Source organism: Lynx rufus, unplaced genomic scaffold (genome assembly GCF_022079265.1).
Source record: "Lynx rufus isolate CCGP_SWC_20201006 ecotype Redwood Valley unplaced genomic scaffold, mLynRuf1.p SCAF_18, whole genome shotgun sequence".
Taxonomy (NCBI): Eukaryota; Metazoa; Chordata; class Mammalia; order Carnivora; family Felidae; genus Lynx; species Lynx rufus.
In genome coordinates, this window is record NW_025814832.1 from 29,301,531 (window position 1) to 29,329,481 (window position 27,951).

The 27,951-nt window shown below is 59.1% G+C and overlaps 1 protein-coding gene across 3 annotated transcripts; it reads right to left on the minus strand.

The window, feature by feature from the left end:
• Positions 1–123: 123 nt before the first annotated feature.
• On the minus strand, positions 124–26,326 carry ITGB4 (integrin subunit beta 4). Of its 3 annotated transcripts, none has more exons than XM_047081384.1 (39): positions 26,248–26,326; positions 25,291–25,373; positions 24,946–25,047; positions 24,588–24,792; positions 23,917–24,013; positions 23,567–23,738; positions 22,288–22,551; positions 21,859–21,948; positions 21,423–21,545; positions 20,682–20,846; positions 20,417–20,493; positions 19,635–19,837; positions 17,756–17,859; positions 17,537–17,635; positions 17,305–17,434; positions 16,579–16,701; positions 16,377–16,483; positions 15,252–15,285; positions 14,883–15,074; positions 14,493–14,596; positions 14,132–14,190; positions 13,972–13,995; positions 13,156–13,304; positions 12,880–13,059; positions 11,941–12,089; positions 9,211–9,415; positions 8,215–8,372; positions 7,641–7,821; positions 7,363–7,500; positions 5,282–5,464; positions 5,061–5,192; positions 2,756–3,001; positions 2,448–2,606; positions 1,874–2,023; positions 1,134–1,322; positions 892–1,049; positions 646–808; positions 441–551; positions 124–333 (listed from the first exon to the last, which is right to left on the minus strand). In XM_047081384.1, exons 1-39 carry the CDS (start codon positions 26,324–26,326, stop codon positions 194–196), a joined length of 5,427 nt encoding a protein of 1,808 aa, XP_046937340.1. In that variant the 3' UTR covers positions 124–193. The 3 variants fall into 3 exon arrangements, with proteins under 3 accessions (XP_046937340.1, XP_046937339.1, XP_046937341.1); XM_047081383.1 differs by lacking the exon at positions 2,448–2,606 and adding an exon at positions 3,623–3,841; XM_047081385.1 differs by lacking the exon at positions 2,448–2,606.
• Positions 26,327–27,951: the final 1,625 nt, after the last annotated feature.

Genomic DNA, 27,951 nt, shown 5'->3' on the forward strand with positions numbered 1-27,951 from the left:
ACCTCGGCTCCCTTCACGCCTCCCAGAGGACACCTACCCTCTGCTCCGTAGCCAGACGTGCTGGCCCTGTGATCAGCATGGGGGTGTGCTGGGCTGTGAGGGGTCCGAGGATGGAGTAGCTGAGGCAGAGCCAGGAGGAGGAGGCAGGGTGGGGGCCCAGGTTCCAGGACACTGTCGGGTAGGGGTGGGGGGCTCAGGTCTGGAAGAACTGTTGGTCCACCTGGGTACTGAGGGTTCCACTGGTGGTCAGTGTCCGGCTCACGAACTCCTGGGTCACATGGCGGGTGAGGGAGCCACCTGCTTCCAGGCGTTGGGACCCCAGGGTCAGTCCATCTGCAGGGGAAAAAGCACTGAAGGACCCTGCCTGGGTCCCTGTCTGTCCTGCTCTGTTAGCGCTGTGCTCCCCCACGAGAACTAGGATCCCCTGCCCAGCGACTCACCCAGGAAGAAAGGCTCGGTTGTGCTGGTGTGGGTGGTGGTGATGCTGCTGTACTCGCCTGGCAGCTGGTGCTGGAAGAGCCCGGGGTGGCTGCCCAGTTGAGGGAAAGGGCCTGGCGTGGGCAGATGAGCGCCAGTCAGGGATGGTGCCAGGAGAAGATGTGGCCAGAGAAGGGGTAGGGGTGAAGAATGGGCAAGCCACCTCACCTCCGTCCTGGGACTCGATGGTGATGATACCCTCACGCTCCGGCCCATAGCCTTGGGTGGTCTTGGCCTGCACCTTGAACTTGTAGGGCACGTTCTCACTGAGGCCCGGCACTGTCAGCCGGCTCTCAGGGCTGTCGCCATCCACCAGGAACGTGGTGGCTGGCTCTGAGCAGGGAAGATGCCTTTAGCCTCTGTGGCTCCCTCTCCACCCCTCCCCTGGCCACCCCTGAGGTGGGGACGGGCAGCACCTCCTCCATGGGCCATCTCACAGGTCACCAGGTAGCCGAGGATATCCCCATCGGGCCTGCGTGGCCGTTCCCAGCTCAACTGCAGCGAGTCTGGGCTCAGGGCAGTAAACACCAGCGGGCCCGGGGCACTGGGTGTGCTCAAAGTGAAGGTGGAGCCTGGGGACAGCAGAGCAAGACTGTCGGCGTGCGGGTGGCTAGGGGACGTCATGGGGGCAGCCACGGGGTGGGGAGTCAGCTCACCTGGCAGGGGGCAGAGTGGGCTCTGGGGGTGCACCTGCGACTCAATGGTGATGACACCCTCACGCTCTGGGCCCCAGCCTTCCTGACTCTGGGCCCGCACACGGAACACATAGGAATGGTTGGGCAGAAGGTCTTCCACCACCACCGAAGTCTGGCTGGGGCTAGGGATGTTGAGCCGATGCAGCTCCCCTGGGGAGGGCAGACCGGGGTCAGTGTTACTCCTACCCCTGGCCTGATCCCACCCCTGCCCTAGGCTGCCACTGATCATCCCACCCAGGATTCGCTGCGGTTTGGGTGCAGGTGGGGATCAGCCCGGTATGGTGTGGCTGGTAGTTTAGGTGGTATGCTACACGAGGGATGAGTGGAGCCTAAAATCCCACCTATGTTCTGCCTGTTTGCGGGCCCAGGTCATTGCTGCTGCGAGTTTGCCTTCCCAGGGAAGCACCACTTCCCGGTTCCCACAAAAGCATCTCGCAGGCCAGCGGAGGCCCTGGGTCTGTCCCTAGGTCAGCGAAGACTTGTTACGCAACGCCTCGCAGAGGGGATGACCTGGAGAGAGGGCCAGGGAGCTGGATAACTCAGAGGAGAGGAGGCAGTGACGGGCAGCGAGGAGCATGCAAGTGAGGCCCTCTCAGAACGTCTGGTGGGGATCATTAGCGTTGAAGGGACTTGGGTGGGTTCCTGTGCAGCTGGGTGCCCGAGCCTTGCAAGCCCCCAGCCTGCCGGCAGCTGTGCCTCACCCCCGTTCAGCAGCTGGTACTCCACACTGTAGCCCTGTAGTGCCTGCTCACACTGTGGCTCCTGCCAGCTCACTTTCAGAGACGTGGGGCCCAGAGCCGAGAACACCAGGCGGGTGGGTGTGTTGGGCACACCTGCAGCCAAGCGGGAGCCTGAAGACGGGAGGCCACAGTCAGTTTCTGGCAGGGGGGTCTCTGGGCGGGAGCCCTCCCTCTGACCTCCCGCGGCTGTCTCATCTCTGCTGGCCGCTGGCCTCGCGGCTCACTCAGCCTGCAACACCCTGTCCGGGCCACCCAGCACCTCCCTGGACAACTCAGAGTGGCTGCGGGCCCTGCCTGTGCCTAGAGAGGGTGAGCACCAGAAGTTGGCCGCCCCCTCCCCCTCAGCTGGTCTGGCCGCCCCTCTTCCCCCAGCCCATCACCCCCGCGAGGGCAGAGGCTATATTAGGCATCAGCATTGATGGAGATGAAAAATGGAGGGTGAAGTGCTGGGTTTGGGCAGTGGCTGTGATGAACAGATGGGTGACAGATGGAGCGGGACAGCTGTGGAGACGCGAGATGGCCACCCCTGTACTACCTGGGCCCCGAAAGGGCGCCGCTGGCTGCCCAGCCAGGATTATAGTGTCTCGGGAGTCCCCAGAGGGAGGGAACCCTTTCATCTGAGCCCGACTCAGGGACCCGAGGGCCCAGGACAGCGGAAGCCTGCTCCTCCCCTCTTCCCAGATGGGAGGGAGGCCTAGGGCAGGACAAAACAAGAGTGAGGGCAGGAAGTGTGCGTGTTGGAGGATGGGAAGCGGGGCACAGCCCGGCCAGTAACCCCAGCCTCCTGGAGCTGGAAGAGAGGCAGGGTCAGTGGGAGAGGCAGGGCTGGGAGCGGACACTCACTGTGGGAGGACACGGAGGTGAGGGTGGAGTAGTCCCTGGGCAGCGTGGCAGAGTGGGAGTGGGAGTGTTCCGTGCGGGTCAGCGAGTGGTAGTCCCGCGTGAGGGTGGAAGATGTGCTCAGCACCCGGTGGGGCAGGTGTGGGCTCAGGTGGGTGCCGTAAGCGGTGTTGGCCACGGTCATCCTGTTCAGAGAGTTGGAGCTGCCTGGGAAGGCTACGTCCATCCGCCCGTTCACCACCAGGTGCTCTGTGGGAGGAGAGCAGGGTCACTCGGACAGGCCTGCGCCAGACCCAGACGCAGGCTGTGGCCCTGGGAATTCCTAGGATTACCTACCCTCTGAGGGGAGGGGGTGGGGGGCGCTTGGCATAAAGAAAACCAGCCTCTCTTGGCCCACCAGGGAAAGAAGCTGTGTTCCCGGCAGAGTCCAAGGGGCCACACAGGCTTCTGCGGCCCATGTCTGTCAGTCCTGCAGGATGCCAGTGTGGACCGTGTGAGCACCGCTGACCCCAGCTGGGAGACCTACTGCCCTTGCCGTCAGCCCTGCCTGGGGGAGAGCCCAGATGCCTGCCCTCGTGTCCCTTGAGACCTCTGGGGAGGTCTCCTTGGGTACTAGCGCCTGCCCCTGGGCACGACGAACTTCTGAAGTTGCATGCTCCTGCGGGCAGTCCTGCTTTGAGGAGATCACGAATGCCTGCCCCGGGGGTCCCTGGGCTCTGGGGGTCCGCCTCCGCGCCGTAGCACCTCCCCAGGTTGGGCAGGGGGCCATTAGTGGGCAGCCTGACCACAGGGGGCTCAGGCTGGACGCAGGCGGCAAACGAGCGCGCCTGGCTGGGTGCGGGGTCGGGGCGCGCCGGGCAAGCCCGTCACCTCCGGGGGGCCTGGGTGTGGCGCCGCGGGCTAGGCCGCCACCCTCCCCGCCCGCGCCCCCGTCCGCGCTGTCTTCCGGGGGGCCGCGGGGCGGCTCGCCGTCGGAGGAGCGCCCGCTGCTGGCCGACAGGCGCGGGATGAGCTCCGGGGGCAGCCGCCACGTGACGCGCCGCAGGTCCAGCTCCTCCCCCAGCAGGGGCTCGAACTTCCAGCTGCCGCCTTGGGAACAACGAAGGGCCGCGTTGGCACCGCCGGCGGGCGCGGGCGGCTCCGGGAGGGGGCGCGGCGGGGCGGAGGCCAGCGACGTGAGCCCGTCCTCGGCTCTCCGGAATCCAAGTGTGTCGGGGCGGGGAGGGGGCGGGGGGGTGAGGTTGGTCGCGGAGCAGGCGACAGGCGGGCCCCTCGGCCCGCACGACGGAAGAGGAGGCCTTCCGTGTGCGCCAGAGCTGGCAGGGCTGCAGCTGGGGAGGACAGGCCCCAGGGGTAGCCCTGGCTCTGGCACCAGATGTGAGGCCTCTTGGTCTGAGCCTCAGTTTCCCATCTGTACACTGGAGAGAGTAATCTCTCCCCTGCCTGCCTCCCAGGGACAGTTCCAGAAGCCACAGAGCGCGTCACAAGGTAGTGTTAACAGCTGAGCTTTCTCTCATACCCTCAAAACCCCCGCGACCCTTGGGCTGGGGTTCCTGAAGTCCAAGCTCAGCTCTGTCAGGGCACGTAGGTGTTCACAGGGGGCCTGAAGCTTAGGCAAGGGTGGAAGAAAGTAGAAATCCAGAGAACCTTCACTCGTGGCATTGTATGACTGGCATCCTATTTTACAGATCAGAAAACTGAGGCACAGAGAGGGCGAGCAGTTCATCTGATGTCCCACAGCAGAGCCAAAGCTAAAACTGAGAACCAGGGAGTCCAGCCAAGGACCCTTTGTACCACACTGCAGGGAATCAGGAGGGAAGAGGAGCACTGGACCAGTGGACGAGACAGGGGACACTGCCTCCCTGACCCTGGGCAGGTGGCTGCTCTGAGCTTCTGGGTCATGCCTGCCTCCTCCCACCTTGTCCCTGGGAGGTGGCCTGAATGTCCTGACTCCATGGCACAGCTGGTGGGCCTTCCAGAAGCAAGGCTGTGTTTCCACACTGGTCCCATGTGCATGAGCCTACATGACTCTGTGTGCATCTGCTCCCAAGCAAGTCTCTGCCTGTGCTTATACACAGATGTGCACACGACTGCATGTGGGCCACGTTGGCTTTGTCCCCTCTGTACCCAGTGCCAGTATGATGCCTGCCAGATGGTCGGCTCTGCAGATATCCACCTGGAGCTGAGAGGGACTTCTGGTCTTGACCTCTAGGCCCAGTGGTCATCGGCCCCTTTGCTTTCTCTGGACACCAGTGACAGCCCCACCTCCTACCCAGGACTTCCTCTCATGGATCCCAGGCCCACTCACCGGTGTCGTCGGAGACGCTAGGCCTCTGGCTGCCAGCCGGGGAGCGCAGTACTTCGTCGCTGTACATGAGGAAGCTCTCGTAGTCTTCCCCGCACTGGGCGTCCACGATGGGGATGTCCGGGATGATGGGGACTGCAGGGGTGGGAGAGGTGAGCCAGGGACCCAGCCCCCTGTCCTCCCCTCTCCGCCCTGTGCCCTGCCCCCCCCCACCCCCCACTCACTGGACATGGGCCGCTTGGGCTGGGTGGCCAGGTTGATGATGGCCTCCCGCTCGGGCCCCCAGCCTGCCCCGTTGCGCGCCTTCACTGTGTAGCGGTATGGCTGGGACTCCCGCAGGTTCTCAATGAGCAGCATCCGCCTCTTAGGAGTGTCCACCAACACCTTCTTCATGGGCCCGATGGGTCCTGGGGCAGGGAGAGTGCCTCAGAGGGGTCCTTCTACGTTCCTGCCTGGCCCAGCCCCGCCTCTGATGTAACAGCACCGCTGCGTGGTCTCTGAATTGCACGGAGAGGGCGCAGGGGACAAGGCAGAGAGCAAGCAGCTATTGGAACTCCTGTGTCGTGCCGCGCCCTGAGAACCTGGGTGTGCCTCATTTAAGGAAGGGTCACCAACTCTCCGAAGGGCTGGCTCATCCTTAAGTGGCAAAGCCAGGACTAGACTCAAGGTGGCCCCGCCGTGACCTCTACGGATTGGTAAACGGTCCTGTGTCCAGAGCGCCTCCACCTGAGGCACACTCCGGCAGTGAGGGTGCCTCTGTCTCATTGTCCACACGACCAGACCCCAGGTGCTCCGCTGAGGAGGTGAAAGTGGAGATATCCAGACACCCACCCCAGCTGCCCTGTGGTCACAGGAGCAAGGACTGGAATAGAGGGGTGGGCTCAGGGAAGCTGCACCTCCGGGCAGGCTGAGGCTTCGGAGAGCGAAGGGGTGGGGAGAAGGGTGGAGAAGAGGGCCAGCAGTGACAGGTGAGCAGAGAGCAAAGGCCAGGCAGCTCTCCTCCACTCACACCCAGAAGGGCAGACACGCAGCCCTGGGAGAAAGGAGAAAGTGACCCTCGTTGCTCTGAGCAAGTGACGGCACCTGGGCCCAGACACAGCAAGAAGTGCCCTGCCATGCTAGAAGGCTTCTGGGAAACCAGAGAAGGCCCAGAAGGATGGAGGCCAGAAAAGGTCCCAGTTTCCGAAGAGGTCCAAAGGAGGGTTCTGGAAAGTGCTACCTGATAAGCTTGATGTCTACCCCCAGCCAACCACTGTACTTAAAAAGAATTGATTGGTGGAGGTCCATCAGCCTGGGGGAGGTCTCTAGCTGCCAAGGTGGGCACTGTTCTCCGCCCACCCCTCACATCTCTTTCAGCTAGTGGGAACAGGGGAGAGGGACACCCACCAAAGTGCTGAGATGCCCTCCGCCAGGAGGGCCATCCAGCACATTCCAGGACACAGCTGAGACCTCAGCAGACTGAAGCCATGCCCGAAATCATCAGGGATGAACTTTGGACAGGGTACGTATCATTCCTGGGATGAAAGGCGGGATCAGAGGACACTTCCTAACAGTGGTCCATGGGCAGACTAGGTGTTATAAACCTGGAACAGGCCAAAGGTGTGATGTAGCTGCTGAGGTTGCATGTGGTCTGCTTGGCTGGTAAAGAGCCACGAGCCTGATGTCTAGAATAATCTTGGGGCCCTCTGCCCTTTTGGGCCATCCCAGAAGTGCTGCGCCTGACCCACGTTAAGGTCCATGGGTCATATGGGGTGGTGAGCTCTGCAACCCTGGGACAGAGCAAGCAGAAGTGAGGGCACAAGGAGGAGGTCCCTGCATCAGGCGGCAGGTGGAACCGATTTCCCTCACTTCCTCATCTTGGCCATTGGCAAGGGGTGCCCACCCTTCCCTCCCTTCCCTCCCTTCCAGGACTGGGAAGAAATATCAGTGCTGCCACGCACTCCGGCCTTGGGCTGTTATTTGAGATGTACTTGAAAAAAAAAAATGGTTTCTCTGAAATTCAGGGCATCCTCTATTTCCTAATCCTACCAACTCTACTTTGGCCCTACAAGAACCGCGTGAGAGTGAGCCGTGAGGGTTTGCTGTATGGGAAGCCTTCTCATGCCTTCTATCCCCACCTGCCCTGTGAGCTTCTGGGCTTGGTCACGGGATGCAACCAGCCCCAACCTGACCACAAACCTGATGATGCCTCGGGCAACCAGACCTATGGGACACATCCACCAACCGGGACGATGTGACCTTCCTCCTGCGCCTTGCTCCCTCCCCTTCCTGCTGTCCTAGGGGCAGGAGGGGCCCACGTCCTTACGGTTGTCCTCGTTGACCAAGCCGTAGCAGACCTCATAGGCCGTGATCTCTCCGTTGGTCTCAGCTGGCTCAGCCCAGCTCAGCTGGGTCACCGTGGAGGAGACGACATTGAAGGCCAGACGCCCCGGCTCACTGGGTACTAGGGAAGGAGGGGGGGCAGTGTAGGAAGAAAGCTGTCAGCAGCAGCAGGTGGAGGGCAGGGTTCTGGGAGTAGAGCGGGCAGAGCTGGGCACGGGGGCATCAGGGTGGTTCTGGGACCGACGTGTGGTGAGGCCTCACCTTCCTGTTGGGTGCGGCAGGACACCAGGGAGCTGTAGGGACCCTCGCCCTGTGCCCCGTAGGCGCACACCTTCATCTCATAGTCGCAGTATGGGTACAGGTTCGTGAGCTCCACCGAGGGCACCTTGCTGTCGAGCAGGTGGGCCTCGGACTCCGAGTCACCCTGGATCCAGTACTTCACCTGCTCCCAGGGGAGGAACTGGTCAGCGGGAGGCGTCAAGCGCCAGAGCTGCTCGTTGACCTCCTGCCCTTATTGTCCCCTTTGCACCGATGAGACACGGAGGGGTTGGTGACCTGCCAGGTTCACACGGCAGGGCTGGGGCAGAACTCAGGTGTCTTCTGGGTGGGGGGAGGGGCCGCATTCCAGGAAGGAGGGCAAATGTCTGAAAACTTCAGGGACGGGCCTTCGCTCTTCCCCAGGCAGATGGGGGTTCCCCCTGTCCACTTGTGCTTGGCTCCCCAGGGCCAAGCGTGCCCTCTCTGCCCCCTCGGGGGCCCTTTGGCTTCAGGTGGCCCGTCTCCCCAGTGGGTACCAGCCCTCCGCGTCCACCTCCCTCCTTGCCTCCCACCTTACCCTGTACCCCGTTGGCTTGCCCGGAGGGGGCAGCCAGTTGAAGTGGATCTTTCGGGACCCGGCGGCCTTGGCATTGGGGTTCTGTGGGGCACCCAGGTCACCAGGGTGAGGTGGAAATGATGACAGCGTCGGGCTTGTGAAGTTCCGGTCCAGTTCATCTGCAGTGGGCCGAGTCAGCGCGGGTCAGACAGCTCAGACACCCCCTCTTTGAGTGAAGCAGGGATCCACCCTCACCACCAGGGGGCTCCAGAGACTCAGTTACCAACTCTTCCCCGCCTCAACTGACCGCTGACAACTAACTGACAGCACTCAGCACCCAGGACTCTGGGGGGGGGGGGGCTGGTGCCCCCACTGGTGCTACAGAGGGCATCCTGCCCTCCTGGTGGAGGACCCGGAGGCAGGGGGTGTCTGGAGGAATGAGAAGGAGGAGGGAGATCGTCTGCCCTTCTTTCTCCCTTGGCAGCCAAAGGAATGTTCCAGGTCAGAACGTTTGTTTCTATGCCCCCCTCCCCAGCGTGCTCCCCACTCTACTCTGAGAATCCCCCCTCCTCTCCTATCTTCCAGGCAAGGCTTCTCTGGGGTGGGCTCATAGACACCACCATACTGGAGGTTAAGGACCCGTAAGAACTGTTTCACCCCTCTAGGAAACACCTGCGTTTTAGTTGGAACTGAAGCTGAAATCAAAGGGCTAAGACCTAACGGTGGGATTCATGGCGCCGCCAGCAGGCTGGGTAGCCACAGCGTGACTCCACCCTCTTTGGCTGAGAGCAGGATTGCTGGATAAAATGCAGGACCCCTAATTAAGCCAGAATTTAAGATGAATAATAGGATAAGTATATCCCACTGAGGTGTGGGACATACTTACACAAAACTTGTTCTTCGTTTACCTGAAATCCAAATTTAACAGGGAATCCTATATTTTATTTGCCCATACTGCAGCCTTAGTGGAGAGGCCCCCAGCCCTCCCTCCCCACCTGCTGAAGGGGCTCTGCCCACCTCGGTCTCCAATGACGACGGTGGCTGAGTGGGGCTGGCCCAGGCGGGCCCCAAACTTGGGGTTGCTGAGTTGAATGTGGAAGCGGCGGGTCTGGCGGCCCCGCAGGAGGGAGTCTATCTCCCGCGGTTCCAGGAGCTTCACCTGCAGCTCCTTCCAGGTCTCCCCAGGTTGGAATAGCAGATCCCCCTCTGCAGGGATGTAGTCCTGGGAGGGAGAAGGGGTCAGGGTCAGACCAGGCCTGGAGGATGAATCATGCCACTCCACCCCAACCTCCTGGATACGGCAGAGAGACCATCCCACCTGCACATGAAATGGCTCCTGTTTCCGTAGCACCTCCCATGCATCAAGCACTTTGCACTTACTAGCTCATTTGACCCTCACAGCAATGTGAGGTGGAGCTATTACTGTCCCCATTTTACAGATGAGGAACTGAGGCACACGGAGGGGTGGAGAAACTTGCCCAAATTCACACAGTCAGTTGTGATAGAGCTGAGGTTTGAACCAAGGCCCAGAGATGGGGATGTACAGCAGATCCAGAAGAGTCTCACACAAGCAGACCCCATCCAGGGAGGGAAGAACCTGCCCCACACTGCGGCTCTGAAGTCTGGGATCCGACCAGGCCCCAGGCCCTGCCTCCTAGGGAGGGTGCCCCCATCAGCTCCAGTTTTCTTCCTTCAGTGCCCCAGGGCTCTCCCGAGCAACCCAGGGAAGTGTGTCCGTGTCAACATACATGTATCCTGCTCACATGAGACCACTAGGTGGCGATGCACACTAACATTTCAAGTTCAGGCCCAGCAGGGGGCAAATCCAACGGCTTAGAAACCCAGAAAGAGACACTGCAGTCAGTGTAAGAAAAGCAGGAGTTACCCACTAGACGACTGAGACTGAGCTGGGGGGGAACTCTTCCAAAAGTCAAAGTCACAAATGGCAAAGCCAGGGAGTTGTCCTAGATAAAAGGACACCTAAGGCACACAACAAAATGCAATGCCAGATCTGGGATTGGTTCTTGGACTGGAGCAAAAACAAAAACAAAAAAACAAAAAACACCCCAAAACCGCTATAAAGGACATTATTGGGGCATGTGAACATGGGGAGATCTGAATATGAACCAATTATTAGGTAATGCTTTTTAGAATTTATTTCAAGACAGAGAGAGAGAGAGAGAGAGTTCACCCATATAGGGGAGAGGCAGAGAGAGAGGGAGAGAGAGAATCCCAAACAGGCTCTGTGCTGTCAATGTGGAGCCTGATGTGAAGCTTGAACTTATGAACCGTGAGATCACGACCTGAGCCGAAATCAAGAGTTGGATGCTTAATTAATCGACTGAGCCACCCAGGTGCCCCTATAATGTGAGGTTTCTTAAGGTTGGTAATGATGTTGTAGTTGTGTAGAATAACCTTGTTCTCAGCAGGTGCCACCAGAAGCTTTAGGGTCTATGTGATGTCTATCACTTACTCTGTTGAGCAAACACAATGAAATGAAACACAACTCTCTCTCCCCCTGTCTTTCTACAGTTCTAGAAAAGAGATACAGATACGCATATATATCTTCAGATAGAAGCATCTATTCTTATATCTATATAGAAGGAGAACAAGAAAACTATTATTAATTGGTGACTCTATGTAAAGGGTAAATGGGTGCTGGGGCACCTGGGTGGCTCAGCCGGTTAAGCCTCTGACTTCAGCTCAGGTCATCATCTCACAGTTTGGGAGTTTGAGCCCCGCGTCGGGCTCTGTGCTGACAGCTCAGAGCCCGGAGCCTGCTTCAGATTCTGTGCCTCCCTTTCTCTCTGCCCCTCCCCTGCTCGCACTCTGTCTCTCTCTCTCTCTCTCTCTCAAAAATAAATAAACATTGAAAAAATTATTTAAGGGTAAATGGGTGTTAATGGCATTAGTCTTTTCATTTTCCTGTAGGCTTGAAGTTTTTCAAAATAAAAAGTTGGGAAATAATAAAAATGTTTTAAAAAATACTTAAACACCAAAATGCCTTTATAAAAGCATAACAGGGTAGCTGGAATCCCTTATATAATACGGTGTGTTCAGTGAGATTTATGGACATACAAATTCTTCTTTGGAACTTTTATCGGGGGCCCCGGAGCAGTAATGAGAACTGCTCCTTCCAATAAAAGGAAGGGAAGAACACGCCGTGGCCAGGCTGCCGGCATTCGCCAAACTGGCCTGTGGGCCCAGTGAGACTAGGTCGTATTACTCCGGCTGAATTGCTGATATGAATATTTTTAGTTTGTAAATGTTGATAGATTCAGAAGCACGTCCAACACCTGGACGTGGCTCTTCCCTGAGACTGGGGTCCAGTGATGAAGGGGATGTGGGCTCACAGGCGTGGCAGGGGGCCAAACTGTGACAGCCTTTCTCGAGAGTCTGCCCAGGGACATGAGGCCTATGCTCCCACCTCAAGAAGCCCAAAGCCCCTGGACGTGGGCAGACGGAATCCATCTCACCACGTAGGGTTTGGCTGCCCTGGCAGATACTGGGTTGTTGGAAGGGAGATATGAGTGATCCGGACATGTCCCTGGTAGCGACGAGGCCTCACCTAGGGCACCACCGGCACTTTTGGTGAGACACATCTATTATGAGTGGCAGGAGCAGGCAGACATGTCCTTGGGAGGCTGGCCAGGGGCGCCACCAGCATCCCAGCGACTCCGGCAGCTGCCGTGTCCCGCTCTCGCCGGGCCCCTGGGAGATGCCTGTGACCTCATGGCAGAGCCTTACCCGGTTGCCCTGTGCGGTGTTATCCTGTGTGCGGTAGGAGACTTGGGACTTGCCGTTGTCCAGGATGCGCCGGACGACGGGAATGCGGGCCACTTGCTCTCCGCCGCTGACCAAGTACTCAGGCTTCTCAAATGACACTATCCCGCTGGCTGCAAGGACCCAGGCACCAGTCAGGGCGGCCTGACCTCAGTCCTTTCGCAATACGCACCCTCTTTCTGGGCCCACCCCCGCCTCCAGGAGTCTGCCTGTCGTTCCTCACCCCACTCGAGGGAGGGGATGGAAAATTCTTCCAGAAAAGGTGGAGGGGCTGGCACAGTGTCCAGCTGACATCCTGGAAGTGTCAGGGCAGAGAAAGGAGGCCAGGTAGGGCCAGAACCAGAGATGGGGGCTTGAGACTGGGCTGGGACAGAGCAGGACAAAGGCCTGTGGTGCAGGGGCAGGTGGGGAGGAGAGCTCGGGGACCACAACAGACCCTCTGGATGCAGAAAGGATGCTTATCAACAGCTCGGGGGTCCCCAGGAGGGAAGGCAACTTGGGTGTCAGTGGTGCGATGCCTTGCTTCCCCTCTAAATAGGCTCGGGTGAAATGAACTCCCAATGCCCTTCCTGCTCTGATGTCCTGGCATCCCGGGGAGGTCCAATCTCCTACGTTCAAAGGCCACAGGGGCAAGAAGGGGAGGGATGGGGGACAATTTCAGGAGGACACGGCACCCTATAATTACAGCAGAAGCTCCCACATTGAGTGCTTACCACCAGGCACTGTGCAACGATGCATAGCCACATACCCCTCTTGAGAGCCAGACGCCCATTTTACAGATGGAGAAACCAAGGCTCAGAGAGGTTAAGTGACTTGCCTAGGCCACACGGCCAGGCCCCATCTGCCCTCAGATGTTAGTAGGAGCCCCCTTTATGCCCCCCTGCTCCCGCCGCCCTGACCCACCTTGCTCCTTGATGATGGTGATGTTTACCAGGCGGCGACCGAGGGTGGCAGTGCCCATGGGCACATCGATGGCTTCCACCAGCAGCTGCTTCTCATCATCGTCCTCAGGCCGGATGAAGAGGGGCACCCGCACGTCCACCAGCTCCACGCCCTCCTGGAACTCCACCATCCCCCGGGCATCTGGGTGGGAGTTGGGGGGGGCAGGCAGATGTGGCTCAGGCGGCTGCCCAGGGGTGGGGGGCATAAGGAAGTGGCACAGGGAGCCTGCCCACCTACCTTGGTCTGCAGTGAGGGTGTAGTAGCCGGGGGCCACCTTGAGCTCATGGAAGGCCCCCTGTTCCACCTGCTTCTCCGTCAGCTTCAGCAGGGCCTGCTTGGCCGCGCGAGGCGCCATCAACACCGTATCCACAATGGTGTGGTCCTGCCTGGGGTGGGGGGTGGGTAGGTGGGGATGTGTCAGGCTGGCCACGGATGCTGGCACTTGTCCCCCCAGCCCCCACCCTCCTGCCTGTCCTCTCCCCATTAAGGGACAAGACGCCTGGCAGCAAAAAGTGCCACCATGAAGTAGCCCCAGTGTTACAGGCCGTTCGTGTGTGTTATAGAGAAAAAGAGATCTGTGATCAACTCCATTTGAGAAATAGACTTCTTCTCTGCGGGCCTTCTCAGAGCCTTTGAGGGAGTTGTATGCATAGTGAAACTGTAAGAAGGGCGTGGGGAACGAAGTCAGTGCTTCTCAAATGGATTTGATCACAGAACCATTACTTCACAGAGCATCTGGCACGCTGCCCCCCCCCACCTCACCTTGAGTCTCAGCCAAGCCACTGTGCCTCCTTGAGCCTCGGGGTCCTCACGCATGAAATGGGGCTACCCTGCCCACCTCATCTATGAAATGGGGCCCCTCCCTAAACCCTCCCAGCCACACCTCTTCAGGTGGTATTCCAGCAATAGACGCCGTACAAAAAAGATGCTAAGGGTAAGGGTGCTGAGGTCAAACTGCCTGGGTTCAAATCCTGGCTCTGTCTCTTAGTAACTAGGTAATCTTGGGCAAGATACTTGACCTAGGGCTGCCCCACCCGTGTGCCTTCAACTCACTTTTTCCCGGCGTTGGGCTGCTGCCTGTGGGGGGACAAAGAAGGGAGCATGAGCCACACAGTCTCTGGGATAGAGGCACGGACCTGCTTGTGGGGGGGGGCCCCCTAGAGTGGGTAGTGGGGGCAGCTCCCGCCCCCGCCCCCGGGCACCCAGGACCCACCGGAATTTAGTCTGCTGGAGCTTGTGTGCACCTGTGATCTGTCTGTACACCTCATTCAGCTGCCAGGCAAGGAAAGGCGTGAGGCTGGCACCCTGGGTAAGCCTCTCTACCCAGAGCCACCCAGACCCAGAGGATATGGTTGGCTGGGACATGCACATGGCCATCCATGTGCATTGCCTTGTCCCCTTCTGGAAACATTCACAGGACGACCCCACACCAGGCACATGTCCAAGGAAGCCCCTCTTTCCTACTCGGAAAAATCCAGGTTCCGCAGCTGCTTTCTCCTTGCTCTCCCCCTACCCGGATCACACCCATGCCCAGGGATGCCAGGGGCCCCAGGGTCAGCTTCTTTGGCCCTTACATTCTCCTCCACCTCCTGGCGCAGCTGGTCACACTCTCGAGTGTCAGGCTTCAGCAGGTTCTCAGTGCAAAGGCGGGCGAGGCGCAGGGACAGCCCATAGGGCACTAGGGGCAGGCAGGGATGGGGGTCATCAGCCTCCGGCACACCGGGCACTCTAGGAACCCCCTCCAAGACCCATGCTAGATGGTGGCAGGGGCAGGGGCAACTTGCTGGCCGAGACCCTGAGGCCTGTAGCACCATCAGGAAGGGCAGAAGGTGGCCAAGCCTGTGTCTGCCCCCAACGCCCAGAGAAAACAGGAATGGTGTGATTTGAACCCAGGACCAGCGGTGAATGTGCCCCAGGCCCCATGGGCGCTCCCAAGAGCCACCGTGCCAAGCCCCAGTCCTCACCCAGCTCCATGGGGTTGGTGCTGGAGGCATGGGTGGCAAAGCCAGGCCGCTGCACGTTGTTGGTGATCTTCCATCGGACCATGTCACGTCCCTTGAGGTTCCCACTGCGTAGCATGGGCGTGTCCAGGTGGTCTGAGGCCATCAGGTTCTCCCGCAACATGTAGTGGTCTTCCTTGAAGCCCACCATGTGCCCTGCGTGACAGGGTGCTCAGCATGGGGCCCCACCCTGGGCCCTCCCAGCCACACCCCCTCAGGGTGGGACCCTAGGCCTCCTGCCTCCGTTTCACACACACCCCTACTTCTCCTCCACCCTATCTGGGGGAATGAGTGGTCAGAGCCGTTGCCACCCCGCACATGCTGGGCCCGTACCTCGGTTGCAACAAGGGAGAAGTGCCAGGCAAGCCTAGGAGATAAGGTGGGCGGGGATGAGGGCTGGGACAACTGCCCCAGCCCAGGTAAGCCCCTCCGGCCACCTGCCACCCGCCCCCCGTCCCCCTCCCCGCCCACGCCAATGGTCCAGAGCGGCAACACTGCCTTCCCCAGACACCAAGATATCAAGGAAGTTGAAGGGATCTAGGTGTGGAGCACATATGGTGAGTACAGAGGTTGGTGGGGGCAGAGGGTTCCCAAAGTTTGTACCATGGGACCCTGGTCCTGCCAGATGCCCTGTAAAGTAATGGTTCTGTGATCAAACCCATTTGAGAAGCACTGACTTCATTCCCTGTGCCCTTCTCACAGTTTCACTATGCATACAACTACATCAAAGGCTCTGAGAAGTCCCGCAGAGAAGCCTGTTTCTCAAATGTATTTGACCACAGACCTCTTTTTCTCTGTAACACACGCTAATAATAGCCCCTAACACTGGCATTACTACGCAGTTTCTCCTCTGCCCCGACAATTCAGCATTCCATGCCAGACCATCCCCCATGATTTCCTGCCTCTCATCTTTCCTTCCCAGGGAGACTACCAGCTCCTGGTGGGCAAGGTCTTTCTTCTCTCTGTTGGCTCCCATGGCCCTTTGCATGTGCCTGACCTGAGGGCAGGTGGTCTCAGGTAGAGGCCACTGATGATTGGCAGAGGCGAAGGGCTGGGGTAGGAAGGGAACTAGAGCTGGATAGAAGACATGGCTTCACCTGGCCTCTCCACGTATGAGGACCTTGGTGGGGGTGTGGGGACCCTGGTGAGATTTGGGGACCTGGTGGGAGATGGGCCCCTGGTGGGACCTGGGGATCCTGATGGGGGCTGGGGATCCTGGTAGGAGGGGGGGACCTGGTGGCGGTGGGGACCCGGGGTGGGGGGGTGAGGACCTGGGGAGGGTGGGGACCTGGGGGAGGATGGGGATCGGTGGGGGTGAGGACCTGGAAGGGGTGGGGCCCTGGCGGGGGTGAGGACCTGAGAGGAAGTGGGGCCTGGTGGGAAGTGGGGCCCCGGGGGGGGGTGGGGCCCTGGGGGGGTGAGGGCCTGGGTCAGGTGGGGACCTGGGGAAGCTCCCACCTTGCAGCAGGCACAGTATTTCCAGCAGAGCAACAGCAGCAGTGCCAGCAGCAGCAGGAGGAAGATGAGCAGAGGGATGAGCCACCAGAAGGAGCCGGGCGGGCAGTCTACGGAGGAAGGGGAGGGAGAAAAGGAGGGAGGCGATGCCCATTTTTCCACCAGGGTCTGCCAGGCTGCCCATCTGCCCCGTCCGTCGGCTCACCCTTCTTCCTGTGCACCAGGACAGTGCTGTTGGGCCCAGGGGTGCCGTCACCCTCCACTGTGTAGCTGTACGTGCAGTCATCGTCCTCATCCCGGAAGGAGCAGTGCTCCAGCACCTCGCCTCCTGCACCCACACATGTTCAGCAGGGCACCCTGCGCCTGGGAGGTGTCCCCTCCTCTGGGGCCCACAGGCGCCTCCCTGGGGGAGGACACAAGTACCCTGGCACAGGGCCAGGGTGAGGTGGGAAGCTGCCCTGTCCCTGCCCAGGAGCATCGAAGGCTGCACCTCTGTGCACCCCATCCCGGGTGCACTCAGGAACTTGGCTCCTAGGACATTTATCTGACCTAGAGGAGAGAAGGCTGTGTGCCCTCATGGCCCCATTATGTGCCCCTAATGTGTTCATATCCCTGCCCAGCTATCTACCCCCTGGCCAAGCCAGGTGCCCCCTCCCCAGACTCTTTGCTCCCAACTCAGCTGTGCCTCCTGCCTGGGTCTCTGTGTCCTGGCCAGACCGTGTGCCCGTGCCCGGGTCTGTGTGCCCTGTCTGGGTTCTGGGACCTCTCCCGGGTCTAGAACCCCTCTCTCCGGCCTGCATGACCTCAACCTGGAGTATCAGCCCTCTGCCCAGCTCTATAGTCCTGCTGCAGTGAGTGACACCCCCTTCCCCATCAGAGGCCCTCTGCCTAGGTTCTTAGCACCCCCCGTCCTCAGCGGGGTGCCTCACACCTTTCTTAAGCTCGTCCACCATCTTGATCTTGAAGTTGCACCCCTCACACATGCGCCCCTTCTTCTCCCCGGTGCCCCAGGCTTGGCACTGGACACAGGAGCGCAGGTCCTCACAGAGGCCCAGGCGGATCTGGGTGGGAGAGGAGGGGAAACCAGGACCGTGTCGGGTGGCTGTCCGCTCCGCCCTGGGCCTGGGGTCCCCACGCCCACAGCCCAGTGATCTTGGCCTCACCGCCGAGTAGTTGATCTCACAGATGGTGTCCGTGTAGAGCGACTGCTGGTTGCAGTGGCAACGGCCACACTCGCAGTAGCCACGGCCATTACAGATGCCCTAGGGCAAGAGGAGGCACCAGTGAGCCACCAGTAACCCCAGCCCTGCCTGAAAGGGTGGGTGGTCCTGGCTAGGGTCCCTTCTACCACCCTGCACTGCCTTCCTCGTGCCCAGGCCTACCCCGTTGCTGTCAATGCAGGTGGCATTGCTGAGAGGGCAGTCACAGCTCAAGCCTGTCCAGCCAGGCTCACACACACACTGGCCCATGGAACAGCGTCCCCGGTCTGCAGAGAGGGAGAAGGACGGGAGAGGAGAGCCACATTCACTCCCGCGCCCAGGCCGCCCACATCTGCCAGGGAGGGCCTGTGGTTGCTGAGCCTGAACTAGGATTTCCCCAGCCAGGGAAAGAGCCATTTCCTCCACTTTTTGGAATCTCTTTCCCTCCGTCTCTTTCCCATTCCATTCTGCCTTGTACTTTCCACTCTGCAGCCACAGTCATTATCCTAACACACAAATCCAATCATGTGGCTCCCTGGTGTAAGAACCTCTAATGAGTTCTGGCCGAAGCAGTAAGGTAAGAAAAAGAGAGAAAACATGTAAGTGTTGGTAAGTAAGAAACAAGACTGCCATTATTGTAAGTGTTAGGAACATGTCACAAAATATCAAAAAGAATCTTCAGATAAATTATTAGATTTCATAAGTGCTTTTACCAAAGTGGCTGGATACAAGGCCAATATGCAAATAGCTAGAAAATGAAATCAAAATCTCGCCTTTCTTTTGCCAAAGGATAAAGTCTAAAACCCTTAGACCAGAATAAGGGTCGTGATTAATTATGGCCTGCAGGCCAAATCCAACTCATTACCTGTTTTTGCTAAAGTTTTATTGGAATACACCACATTCGTGTGCTTACATATGGTCTATAGCTGCTTCCTGCTACGGTGGCAGAGCTCAGTTGTTGTGACGGAGACCAAATGGCTCACAGAACTGAAAATATGTACTTTCTGGCCCTTTAAGAAAAAGTTGGGACGAGAACGGACTGGACCCCAAAGCCCTGAGTTCTGTTCCTGCCTCCTTCTCCAGCAGCTCTCTTAATCTCTGCCTGTGCCAAATGTCTGCCTTTCTCCAGATGTACAAGGTTCTTTCACGTCTCTGAGCACACTTTGGGATGGACAGCTGAAGAGGAGAAATGGCAGACGAAAGCAAAAAGGGAGCAAAGGTAGAAAAGCAGGGGCTTGACCCCCAGTGACAAGTATACAGTTGAGGCTTAATAAGCATTTGATGCCTATGGGGCGCCTGGGCGGCTCAGTCGGTTAAGCGTCTGACTCTTGATTTCGGCTCAGGTCATGATCTCACAGATCGTGAGTTTGAGCCCCGCATTGGGCTCTGCGCTGATGGTGAGGGGCCTGATTGAGACTCTCTTTCTCTCTCTGCTCCTCCCTTTCTCTCTCCGTCTCATAAGAAATATATATATATGTATATGAACAAAAAATACATATATATATGAAAAAAAAGTATTTAGTGCCTGGATTTTCATTGATCCTCCTCCATTCAATCGCTCAACCCTATCTGTGGCCCCTATCTGGGTTCTTGGCCCCTGCTTGGAAGCCCCGGGGGGCCATGGTGGACACGTAACTCCCGGCCCTGCCCGCTACAAATGTGCTGTCTTCCGAGACATGAAAGACCGCCATGCCGTGTACCGCCAACCACTGAGGATTCAGCTGGATGGGACTCACCCTCATGAGATGGGAGAGTGGAGAATGGAGGTGGGCATGGGCTACAGGACCTCAGGGGAGTGGTCTTGACCATGAGTGGAATACGCACTGGCAGGGGCCTTGGGCCTCGAGTTTGCAGAGGGGAGAGAGGTCCAGGTTGAGAGTAGCCTTGGGGGAAGCACTCAGAGAGCCCGGAGGGGGGCTGCCTCTAAACTTGGGGATTCAGACTCCTGGCCTGGCCCTCCCACCTGGGTCTGGGTGGGAGAGCCAGTCGGGGGCAGGCGAGGGCCCAGGCACCCAGGTCACCCTTGCTGTCCCGAACCCCCCGCCGGGGCTGCTGAGCTCACCATTGCAGAGGAACCCAGAGGCACGGGGGCACTGGAAGTTGTCATACTCGCAAAATGGACCCTCATAGCGGCCTTCACCGTAGCACACGCAGTGGCTGCACTGGCACTCGCCACGCCCAGAGCACGGCTTGTCCTCGCCCTCGCGAAGACAGGGCTTTATGTCACTCAGTGAGCCGGTGGGGCAGCTGCACGTGTTGCCGCTCCTAAGGAAGGAGTCAGTCACTTCCCCACAGCCCGGGAGGAGGGAGGGCTGGGGCTTTTACCCCCCCCCCCCCATTTTACAGATGAGAAAACTGACGCCCTAAGAGTCGCACAGACAGCAGCGCCTCAGCTGAGAGTCAAATGTCAGTCTCAATCCCTCCCAGTGTCCCTTCCTCGAGTCATGATGGACATGTTCAGTGTCTTGAAGCCTTAAAAGCCCTCACTACCCCTTATTTAGGAGCTCGTTTCTGATCAGGTAATGCGTGCACATGGTTCAGAATACTAGAGGCACAAAGTGTCCCCCTCGTGTCTGTCCCCCAACATCCAGTCCCCACGCCCTGCCGGCCACCACTGTCCTGATTCTTGCATCTTTTCCCAAAGACGTCCTTTGTATCTATGCATTTTGAAGGGCTTTGGATTGAATCCACTTCACAACCGGGCCTGCCCCTTTCTGAGCCTTTCTATGACCCACCATCCCACCTTCTTCATCCGGGCATGCACGGTGTGTCCCCCCCCCCCCCCATCAGAGCCTTGCAGCGGCCAGGGCATCCCGGGTGCCATCTTGGCCCCCACACACTCACCAGCCCTCATTGCACACACAGTGTCCACACATGAAGTCTCCGTGGTAGCTGCAGTGAGCTGAACGCACTTCTTTTTGCTGGAACGAGATTGTGGCAAGGCGTGACAGCGCCACTGGGGAAACAGGGCCACTAGACGCTTCTGCTGCCTCTGCCCCTCCGGGCGCCCCGCAAGGCAGCTATGGCCACCGGAGGCTCTGCTTCGTTCCTCAGGGCCCCACGGCAGTCGGCCAGCGCTTCCCTCCCGCCTGGTGGGGCCACATCGTACCAGCTCACAGGGGCACACATCACAGATGATGCCCACATCCATCCTGAGGCCATCCGAGAAGGAGGGCTTGAGATGGATGTTGCCCTTCTGGTCCTCTTCTCCCAGCTGGCACACGTGGGTCCCATCCAGCTCTTCCAGAGCCCGCAGCTGCACCTGGTAGGTGCCCTGCAAAGACCCCACCGTCAGCCAGAGGAGACGCGGCTGGACAAGCAGGGAGTGGCTGTGCCAAGATTCTTAGCCCTCAAGTTTCAGGGATGTGCCTGGAACCTTGGTACCTGGCTCCCTGCTGCCCCTCCTCACGACTAAAAACCTGCTCCTTCTAGGCACAGCCGGGACAACAACAGCACCAAAGATGACAAGAGGCACAGATGGCCCGCTCACTCATCTGACCAACGCTCTGAGCTCAGTACTGATTAATCCCGACTCCGCAGATGGGGACGGGCTGAGGAAGGTGCCAAAGTCATCCGAGTGGCTGACTCAGGGGACTTCGAACCTAGGCCTGTCTGATTCTGAAGGCCACGCTCTTTTTCTTTTATTATTAAAAAACTTTTTTTTTTTTTAATTCAGTAATCTTTATGCCCAACGTGGGGCTCAAACTCATGACCCCCGCACGCTCCACCGACCGAGCCAGCAAGGCGCTCCTGTACGTTACGCCCTTGACCTCTGCTCAGGCAGACCACCCCCTCCAGTACGGGTCCCGGTGCCCACCCTCCCCTGCCCCGAAGCCCCACAGAGGCGTACCACTTTCCCCCGCTGGATGTGAAAGGACCCAGTATTCGTCTTTTCGAACATCTCGGAGGTGACCTCTGTCCGCAGGCCCCGGGGGCTTTCCAGGGCCCGGATGTCCAGGTCGGAGCGAATGCGCTAAAGGAGGGGCAAGCAATCAATGGTCTGGGTGGGGGACCCTGGGCTCACCCACTCTGGAAGGCCTGGCCGAGCTCCACCCACCGTGCATGGAGGACTGAGGTGGAAGAGAGGGTGCTCCGGGTGTCAGAGCCCTCGGGAACCTGGGGCCGGGCTAAGGCGGGCTCCTCAGCGTCCTCAGGGAACAGCAGAGACCCTTCCTCCCTGGCCTGTCCTGTTCCTCAGCTTTTCCTTGGGACATCCATTGCCCATTCTGCCCCCTCTCCAGCCCTGCCCCAGAAGGACTCAGACTGGAGCCCACACTGCCCCTCACTTGAAAGGCTTCCTGCAGCAGGTCCACGATGTTGGAGGAGTCCTCCTGAAGCACCCCCAGCGAGGAGACCGGGAAGTACGTCCGCAGCCTCTGTGGGAGACAATGCCAGCCCGGGGCTAAGCCCTCAGCAAGTATTGGCTCATTGCATCTGGACCACCGCTTTGAGCTTATCCTCACCTTGCAGATGGGGAAACCAAGGCCTGGGGTATTCTAGAGCCTGCCCTCCCCACCCCTACCTGTTTGGGAGTTGGGTTGGCGGGTGGGCACGGGACCTCCCATTTCCATCAGGATGCATTTGGCCCTTTGGGAGGGGCAAAAGTTTCGGGAAGGAAGGAGGAGAAGGGGGGAGGGAGGGGAGGGAATGTTTGAGAAGTTCTGTGGACCCCCCTCCCGCCCCCCCTCTTGCCCAGTGAGGCCTCGGCCCCGCACCTCGTAATAGCTGTAGGAGTAGTTGGTGACGGCGAAGATGGGGATAATGTTGTGTTTGGCAAGCAGGCGCACCAGGGTGGGCACTGACGGGTAGTCCTGCGTCCTGTACTGGGTATAGGTACCCGAGGCATCCAGGTGGCATGCCTCGTCATTGCGGCTCATGATGCCGGCCAGCACATTAGCACCGTCAGCCTCATAGTGGAAAGCAGACTCCGTGGAGAACACCAGCAGGTGGGTGCTGTCGGGGCGCCAGCCGATGTCCCTCTGAGAAGGACAAAGAAGGGAGGCCCTTCGAGCAGGCTGCCTACTGAAGATAATGCGTTGCCACATCATGTGTGCCTGAGAAAGTGGGTCCCGACAGGAGCTCAGCTAAACCACGGGATTCACCGCATGCCATCATCACGTGACAGACGGCACATGAGCGACGGCGGTGGGCAGCAGAAAACAGCAAGAAAGATGCAGCCAGGGTCTGTCCACACAGCGGCCACCAGGCAAGATCTGAGCCAGGTTCATCCAGCCGGCTCTCCCAGCTTCCTAACCACCAGGCGAGAAAATTTCAACTGCGTCGGAAAATGTACACACGCAATATTACATGAAAAGGCCGGCTGAAACAGATGACAGCTGGGCACGGCAGTTTGTTAGAAAAATATATGGGGTGATTTGGAAAACTGTATTACAAGCAGAAATGCTCACAATAGCGTGAAGTAGAAAAAAAAAAAAGAGCAAATTTCAGAATTATAAGTACAGCGACTCCAGCTGTATAAAATCAGGAAAAGGGAACAAAATACGCCGGTGAGATATCACATGGTCGGCGGGCTGGCCAACAGTGGTGAAACTGTAGGCAACTTCTGTCCTTTGTTTTCTAAACTGTTTATAAGATGGGTGTATTATTTTCAAGATGGAAAAAAAATTGATATGCACATAAAAACTGCCCTCTTCAGCTGCCCAGTGCAGTTGGAGACTGTGGCTCCTGGAAGACTGGCATTCACATGGAGATGGGTGGTAGGCTGGCTTCAGGGCACGGAAGATTCCAGAACCTCAGAACTCACGTCCGCTTCGCTGGCTGGTACAAGAGCAGGCTATGACTGCTCAGGCCCGGGGATCTTGGATCCCGGCACATCTCCACCTGGCTTGTCATGGAGGGCCACCCGGAGACTCTGGGCTTGTCTTCGCGCATGGGGGTCTCCACCTGGCACCAGACCAGGCCAGTGGGCAGCTCACGCCCTTGCAGAAGAACATGACCCTGGTCTAGGCAGGCGGGTCTCTCCCTGGCACTCACCGTGCACACGGCCGCCTGCAGGATGGCATCAAAACCTCCTTCAGGAGCGTCCAGGTTGCCCGAGATCCGCTCTTTTAGCAGTTTGTTCCTGAACTCAGCCAAGTCTTCCGTCAGGCTGATGACGTTCTTGAAGGAGAAGGGAGGGTCACTGTTGGGCCATGGCTCCTTTAGCCTGGGCAGAGGTGGAGGGAGAGAGAGAGACAGAGTCAGGGGCGAAGACCCCATATATCCCTGGGCCCACCCTCTCTGGAAGTGCCCCTTTGGCCTGCTTCACCCAGAACACTGGTAAGCGCCCTGGTGGAGAGGAGGTGGGCCCCGTGGCCAGGACCCCCGCCCATTCGGTCACTCACTTCTCGGGCCTCATGTCCGTCTGAGGGACGCTGACTTTGTCCACAAACTTGCCAAATCCAATAGTGTAGTCGTTGGTGAGCTTCCTCAGGACCTCAGCTGGATGTCAACAGGAAAAAGAGGGGGCAGCTGAGCCCCAACACCCCCCCATCAGTGTAGGGGGCCGGGCGGGGGTGGGGGCCTGGCTCGGGAAGGAGGAAGAGGGGAGAACGATCCCCTGTCAATACCTTGCATGTGAACATCAGTTCATGTTCACAGTAGCCCTTGTCCCTGTTCACAGATAGGGGAGACGGGATTCGGGGGGCCCGGACTCGAGCGTGGAGCAAGCCGGAAGGGGCGGCGGGGGAACTGGACAAGTTGGCTGCGGAGCTGGGGTGAGCCTGAGCCTCACGGCCATGGGTGTGCTCCTTGTCAGGGCCAGAGGGCTCTGCTGCCCCCCCAGCCTGAGCCTTCTGTGAAGTCCCGACTGGCTAGTGGGGTCTAGCGGCGACCCCCGGCCCCGAGAATGGGCAAGGAGGAAATTCCTGGCGGGGGGCTCAGATGTCCTATCCTTCCTTGTGGGGTGGGAGCAGCTATCCTGAGCCCTGGCCTCCCGAGCAGGTGCCCAGCCAGCTGGGTGAGGCCACCCTCTCTCTCCCCTGCCCCACGGTCCTCTACACTGGCCCAGCCATACCCAGCTTCTCCCCCATCTGCTTGAGGTTGTCCAGATCGTCAGACATGGAGTTAGAGAAGTCCATGAGGATGTACAGGTCCACAGGGCTCTCGCTGGGCTCGAACACAAGCAGCTGAAAGTGCTGCTCCCCGCCTGGCCGAAGACGGACCCGCAGCCTCTGGGGCGACACCTGGCTGCGCTGAAGGGTGGTGTCGATCTGGGTCTCCTGTGTCCAGGGGAGGGGGACAGCTGGCTGGAGGGCCACTCCGGAGACCTGATGGGGAGCCTCTCAGCCCAAGCAGCGGACACAGCGGACCCCTGTGAACAGCCCGCCTCGAGCATGGAGGGCCCACCTCCCTTGAGCCCCCGCTCTGGGCACCTCTGTGATCTCGAAGCTGCTCTCCATGACCACCACGCTCTCCTGCCGGCACCCCGCAGCCAGCAGCTCGGCCTGGGTGTTGCAGCGCCGCTCCTTGAACATCTGGTCAAAGGAGATGAGGTCACGGAGGGGCAGTGCCCATCCCCTGGCTGTCCCAACCCTGGATTTATCCTGACCCTTGCCTGTTCCACACCCGCCCCCGGCCTGGGGCTGGGCTGAGGGTGTGGCAAGTGTGGACTCAGCCAGAGCCCAGGGGTGGGGCCCAGCGGGGTGGGGCACGCACTTTGGGGAACGGGGCTGGGCCGGTGCTGGGCTCAGGAGGGCAGGCGGGTGACAGCAGCTCACCTCATCGGTGCAGTAGGCACAGTTCCTGTCCACGCGGATGCACTCGGTGCAGCTCTTCACCTGGGCTTTCTTGCAGCGGTTCGCTGGAGGGCAGAGGGGAGCAGACCCGCTGAGATGAACCTCACCGGTGACCAAGCCCTTTCCCACGTGCATCCTCAATGAAGAGAGATGGGACTGTCTCTCATCTTACAGAGGAGGAAATGGAGGCCAGCCGGTAGCCGATCTGCCCAGTTTAGGGCAGAGCCAGATCTCACACCTGGCAGGGACGGCCTGGCTGTCCCTCTCCAGCTCCTCCAGGGTAAAGGGGACTGTGTCTGTTTTGTTTGTCGCTGTGTCCCCCATGGCTAGCCCAAGCCTGGCACACCAGCAAATTGTTCATAAACGAATGAAGGAAAACTGCAGAGTTTTCTCAAAGGTTATGGGCATTCCCTTGGGTTCTGTTCAGTTAAAAATCGCAGTGAGGACCTACTGTGTGCACCCAGGGCACACAGTGACTGGCCTCCTGGGATCCGGGCAAAGGTGCACTGTCAGTGTTTAACAGGGGCTCTGGGGAGGCAGGAGCCCTGCCTTGCAGCATTTGCCCATATTCCCGCCACGGTCTATTTCAGGCTATCAACACAGCCTCCTCCGACAGGCCAAATTTCATCGGTAGGAGCTGGTTCCAGACCGCAGGCACTCAGAGAGGGCAGGTGACGACTCACCAGTCCCCCTCTCCTCCCGATTCCTAAAAAGAACACCCTACAAGTGCCTCAGTTCTCTGAGTGGGCATCTTCTCTCTCTTCTAGAGCAAGTCTTCCTCCCTCCGTGTTCTGGGCCGCATGGCTCAGGCTCACTGCTCCCCAGCCCTCGAAATGGGCCGTGGTTGTTCGTTGAGTGGCCAAGTGAGTGTCGGGGGGAGACAACCTTGAAAGGGATGCCCGTGCCCAGAAGGCTGCTGGAGAGGTGTGCCAGACTCACCCATTTGCCCGGGGAAGCTGACACTCAGTAGGGCTGCCAGCAGCAGCCTGGTCCATGGGCTGGGACGCAGCCCTGCCATCCTCTTCCTCCTGCGTAACAACAATAACTGACATATGACGCTTCCACAGCCCAGGTCGCGGCCATCAGCTCAATGGGCTCCCGTCAGAGGTCTAGAATCCTCACTGCACCGGCGTGGAAACCGAGGCCCTGAGAGCTTCAGTGATGTTAAAGGCCACTGGTCCAGGGCCCCCAACTCTTCTCTTCCACTGTCCTCTTCCTTGCCATCCCTGGAGTGACCAGATGGCCTGCAGGCCTGCACCCTGCCCGGGGAGGGCCCATCCTCTCGTCATTGAGGACTCTGGGCTCTGAGCTTGCCCTAGTGCCAGGGCTCTTATGCTGATCTGGTTGAGGGCAGGGCAGGATTTACTCTGCCTTTGCTTTCAGATCCCAGTGGGCCTGAAAGCGGTCTCACCCAACAGGGATGCCACCCCTTGAGGGCCTGGCCCTCCCTTCCTGCCCCCTCCCTGTCTTGGCCTATTTGCCCTTTGATGAAGGCGGTGTGGCCACGAGGAGAGGGGCCCCTTCCAGTATCTGGGGCCTGCGGAGGGGAGGAGAGAGCTTGCGGCACTCAGCTAGGCTCTGTAATGACTGCGGGCCCATCAGAAGTGGGGTCCCGTGCCCCAGCTCCTACCTCCGCCTGCTCCAGAGTTGGGTTGTTGGGGTCCCTGAGCATATCACCCCTTCAGAAGTTAACCCGGAGTAGATTACAAGCCTCTCCTGCCCACTCACTTATACACACATACACACACACACACACACACACACACACACACACACACACAGTGTGCCAGCCTCCCCAGGAAGCCCGCCTGCCTCTGGCTCACTATTACACTGTCTCAGCTCACCAGTGAACTTCGGGGCGGGCACTGGCATCCCTGAGGCCTTTTAAAAGATAGGTGGCCTGCTGCCTCGGAAGAGAAGGAGCTGGGCAGAGCTGAGGACAGACTTTAGGGCCCTGGCTTCTTTCTCCAGGGCCAGTGTCCACATGCCCACTGGCCCTTTCTCCTGGGACCTTTCCCCAGTCCTTGGCTTGTGGGGCAGGGGCAGCCCCAGGGTGTGGGGAGCTAAGGCCTCCCCTGCAAGTTTCCCCCCGAGGGCTGGGGAAGCTTGTGGAAGGGGGCAGGAAGGCACTGCCTCCCTCCCTCTAACGCATGCAGCTCCCAGGAGGCCACGAGCAGGGCAGTCCCAACACATCCACAGGCGGAGGGAGCTGGGGAGGGGCCTGAGGTAGGGGAGCCCTGAGCCAGCCAAGGGGAGGCTCCCTGGGGAAAATGACTTTCCTGCAGCCTTGGGGCATAGGTACCACACCCACATGCTACGGAATACAGGCTGCAGACTTGGACCTCCCTGGGGCACCATTACACATGCAGGTACAGGCACTAAAGGGCTGAGCCCAGCTTTTACTCACCTTCCCGTGCCCACAGGCTGGGCACATAGCGGGCATGTGCCCAGCGCTTCACAGACATGATTGCTACTTAATCTGTGCAGGAACCCAGTGGGGGGTGATGGCATTACCCCCATTTCCCAGAGGAGGAATGGATATGAGGCAGAAGGCTGCAAGGCTTACTCCCTCCATAGCCAGTAGTGAGGCAGCCTGGACAGGACCAGGGCAGTCCAGACCCCATTTAACCTCCACGTTATCCT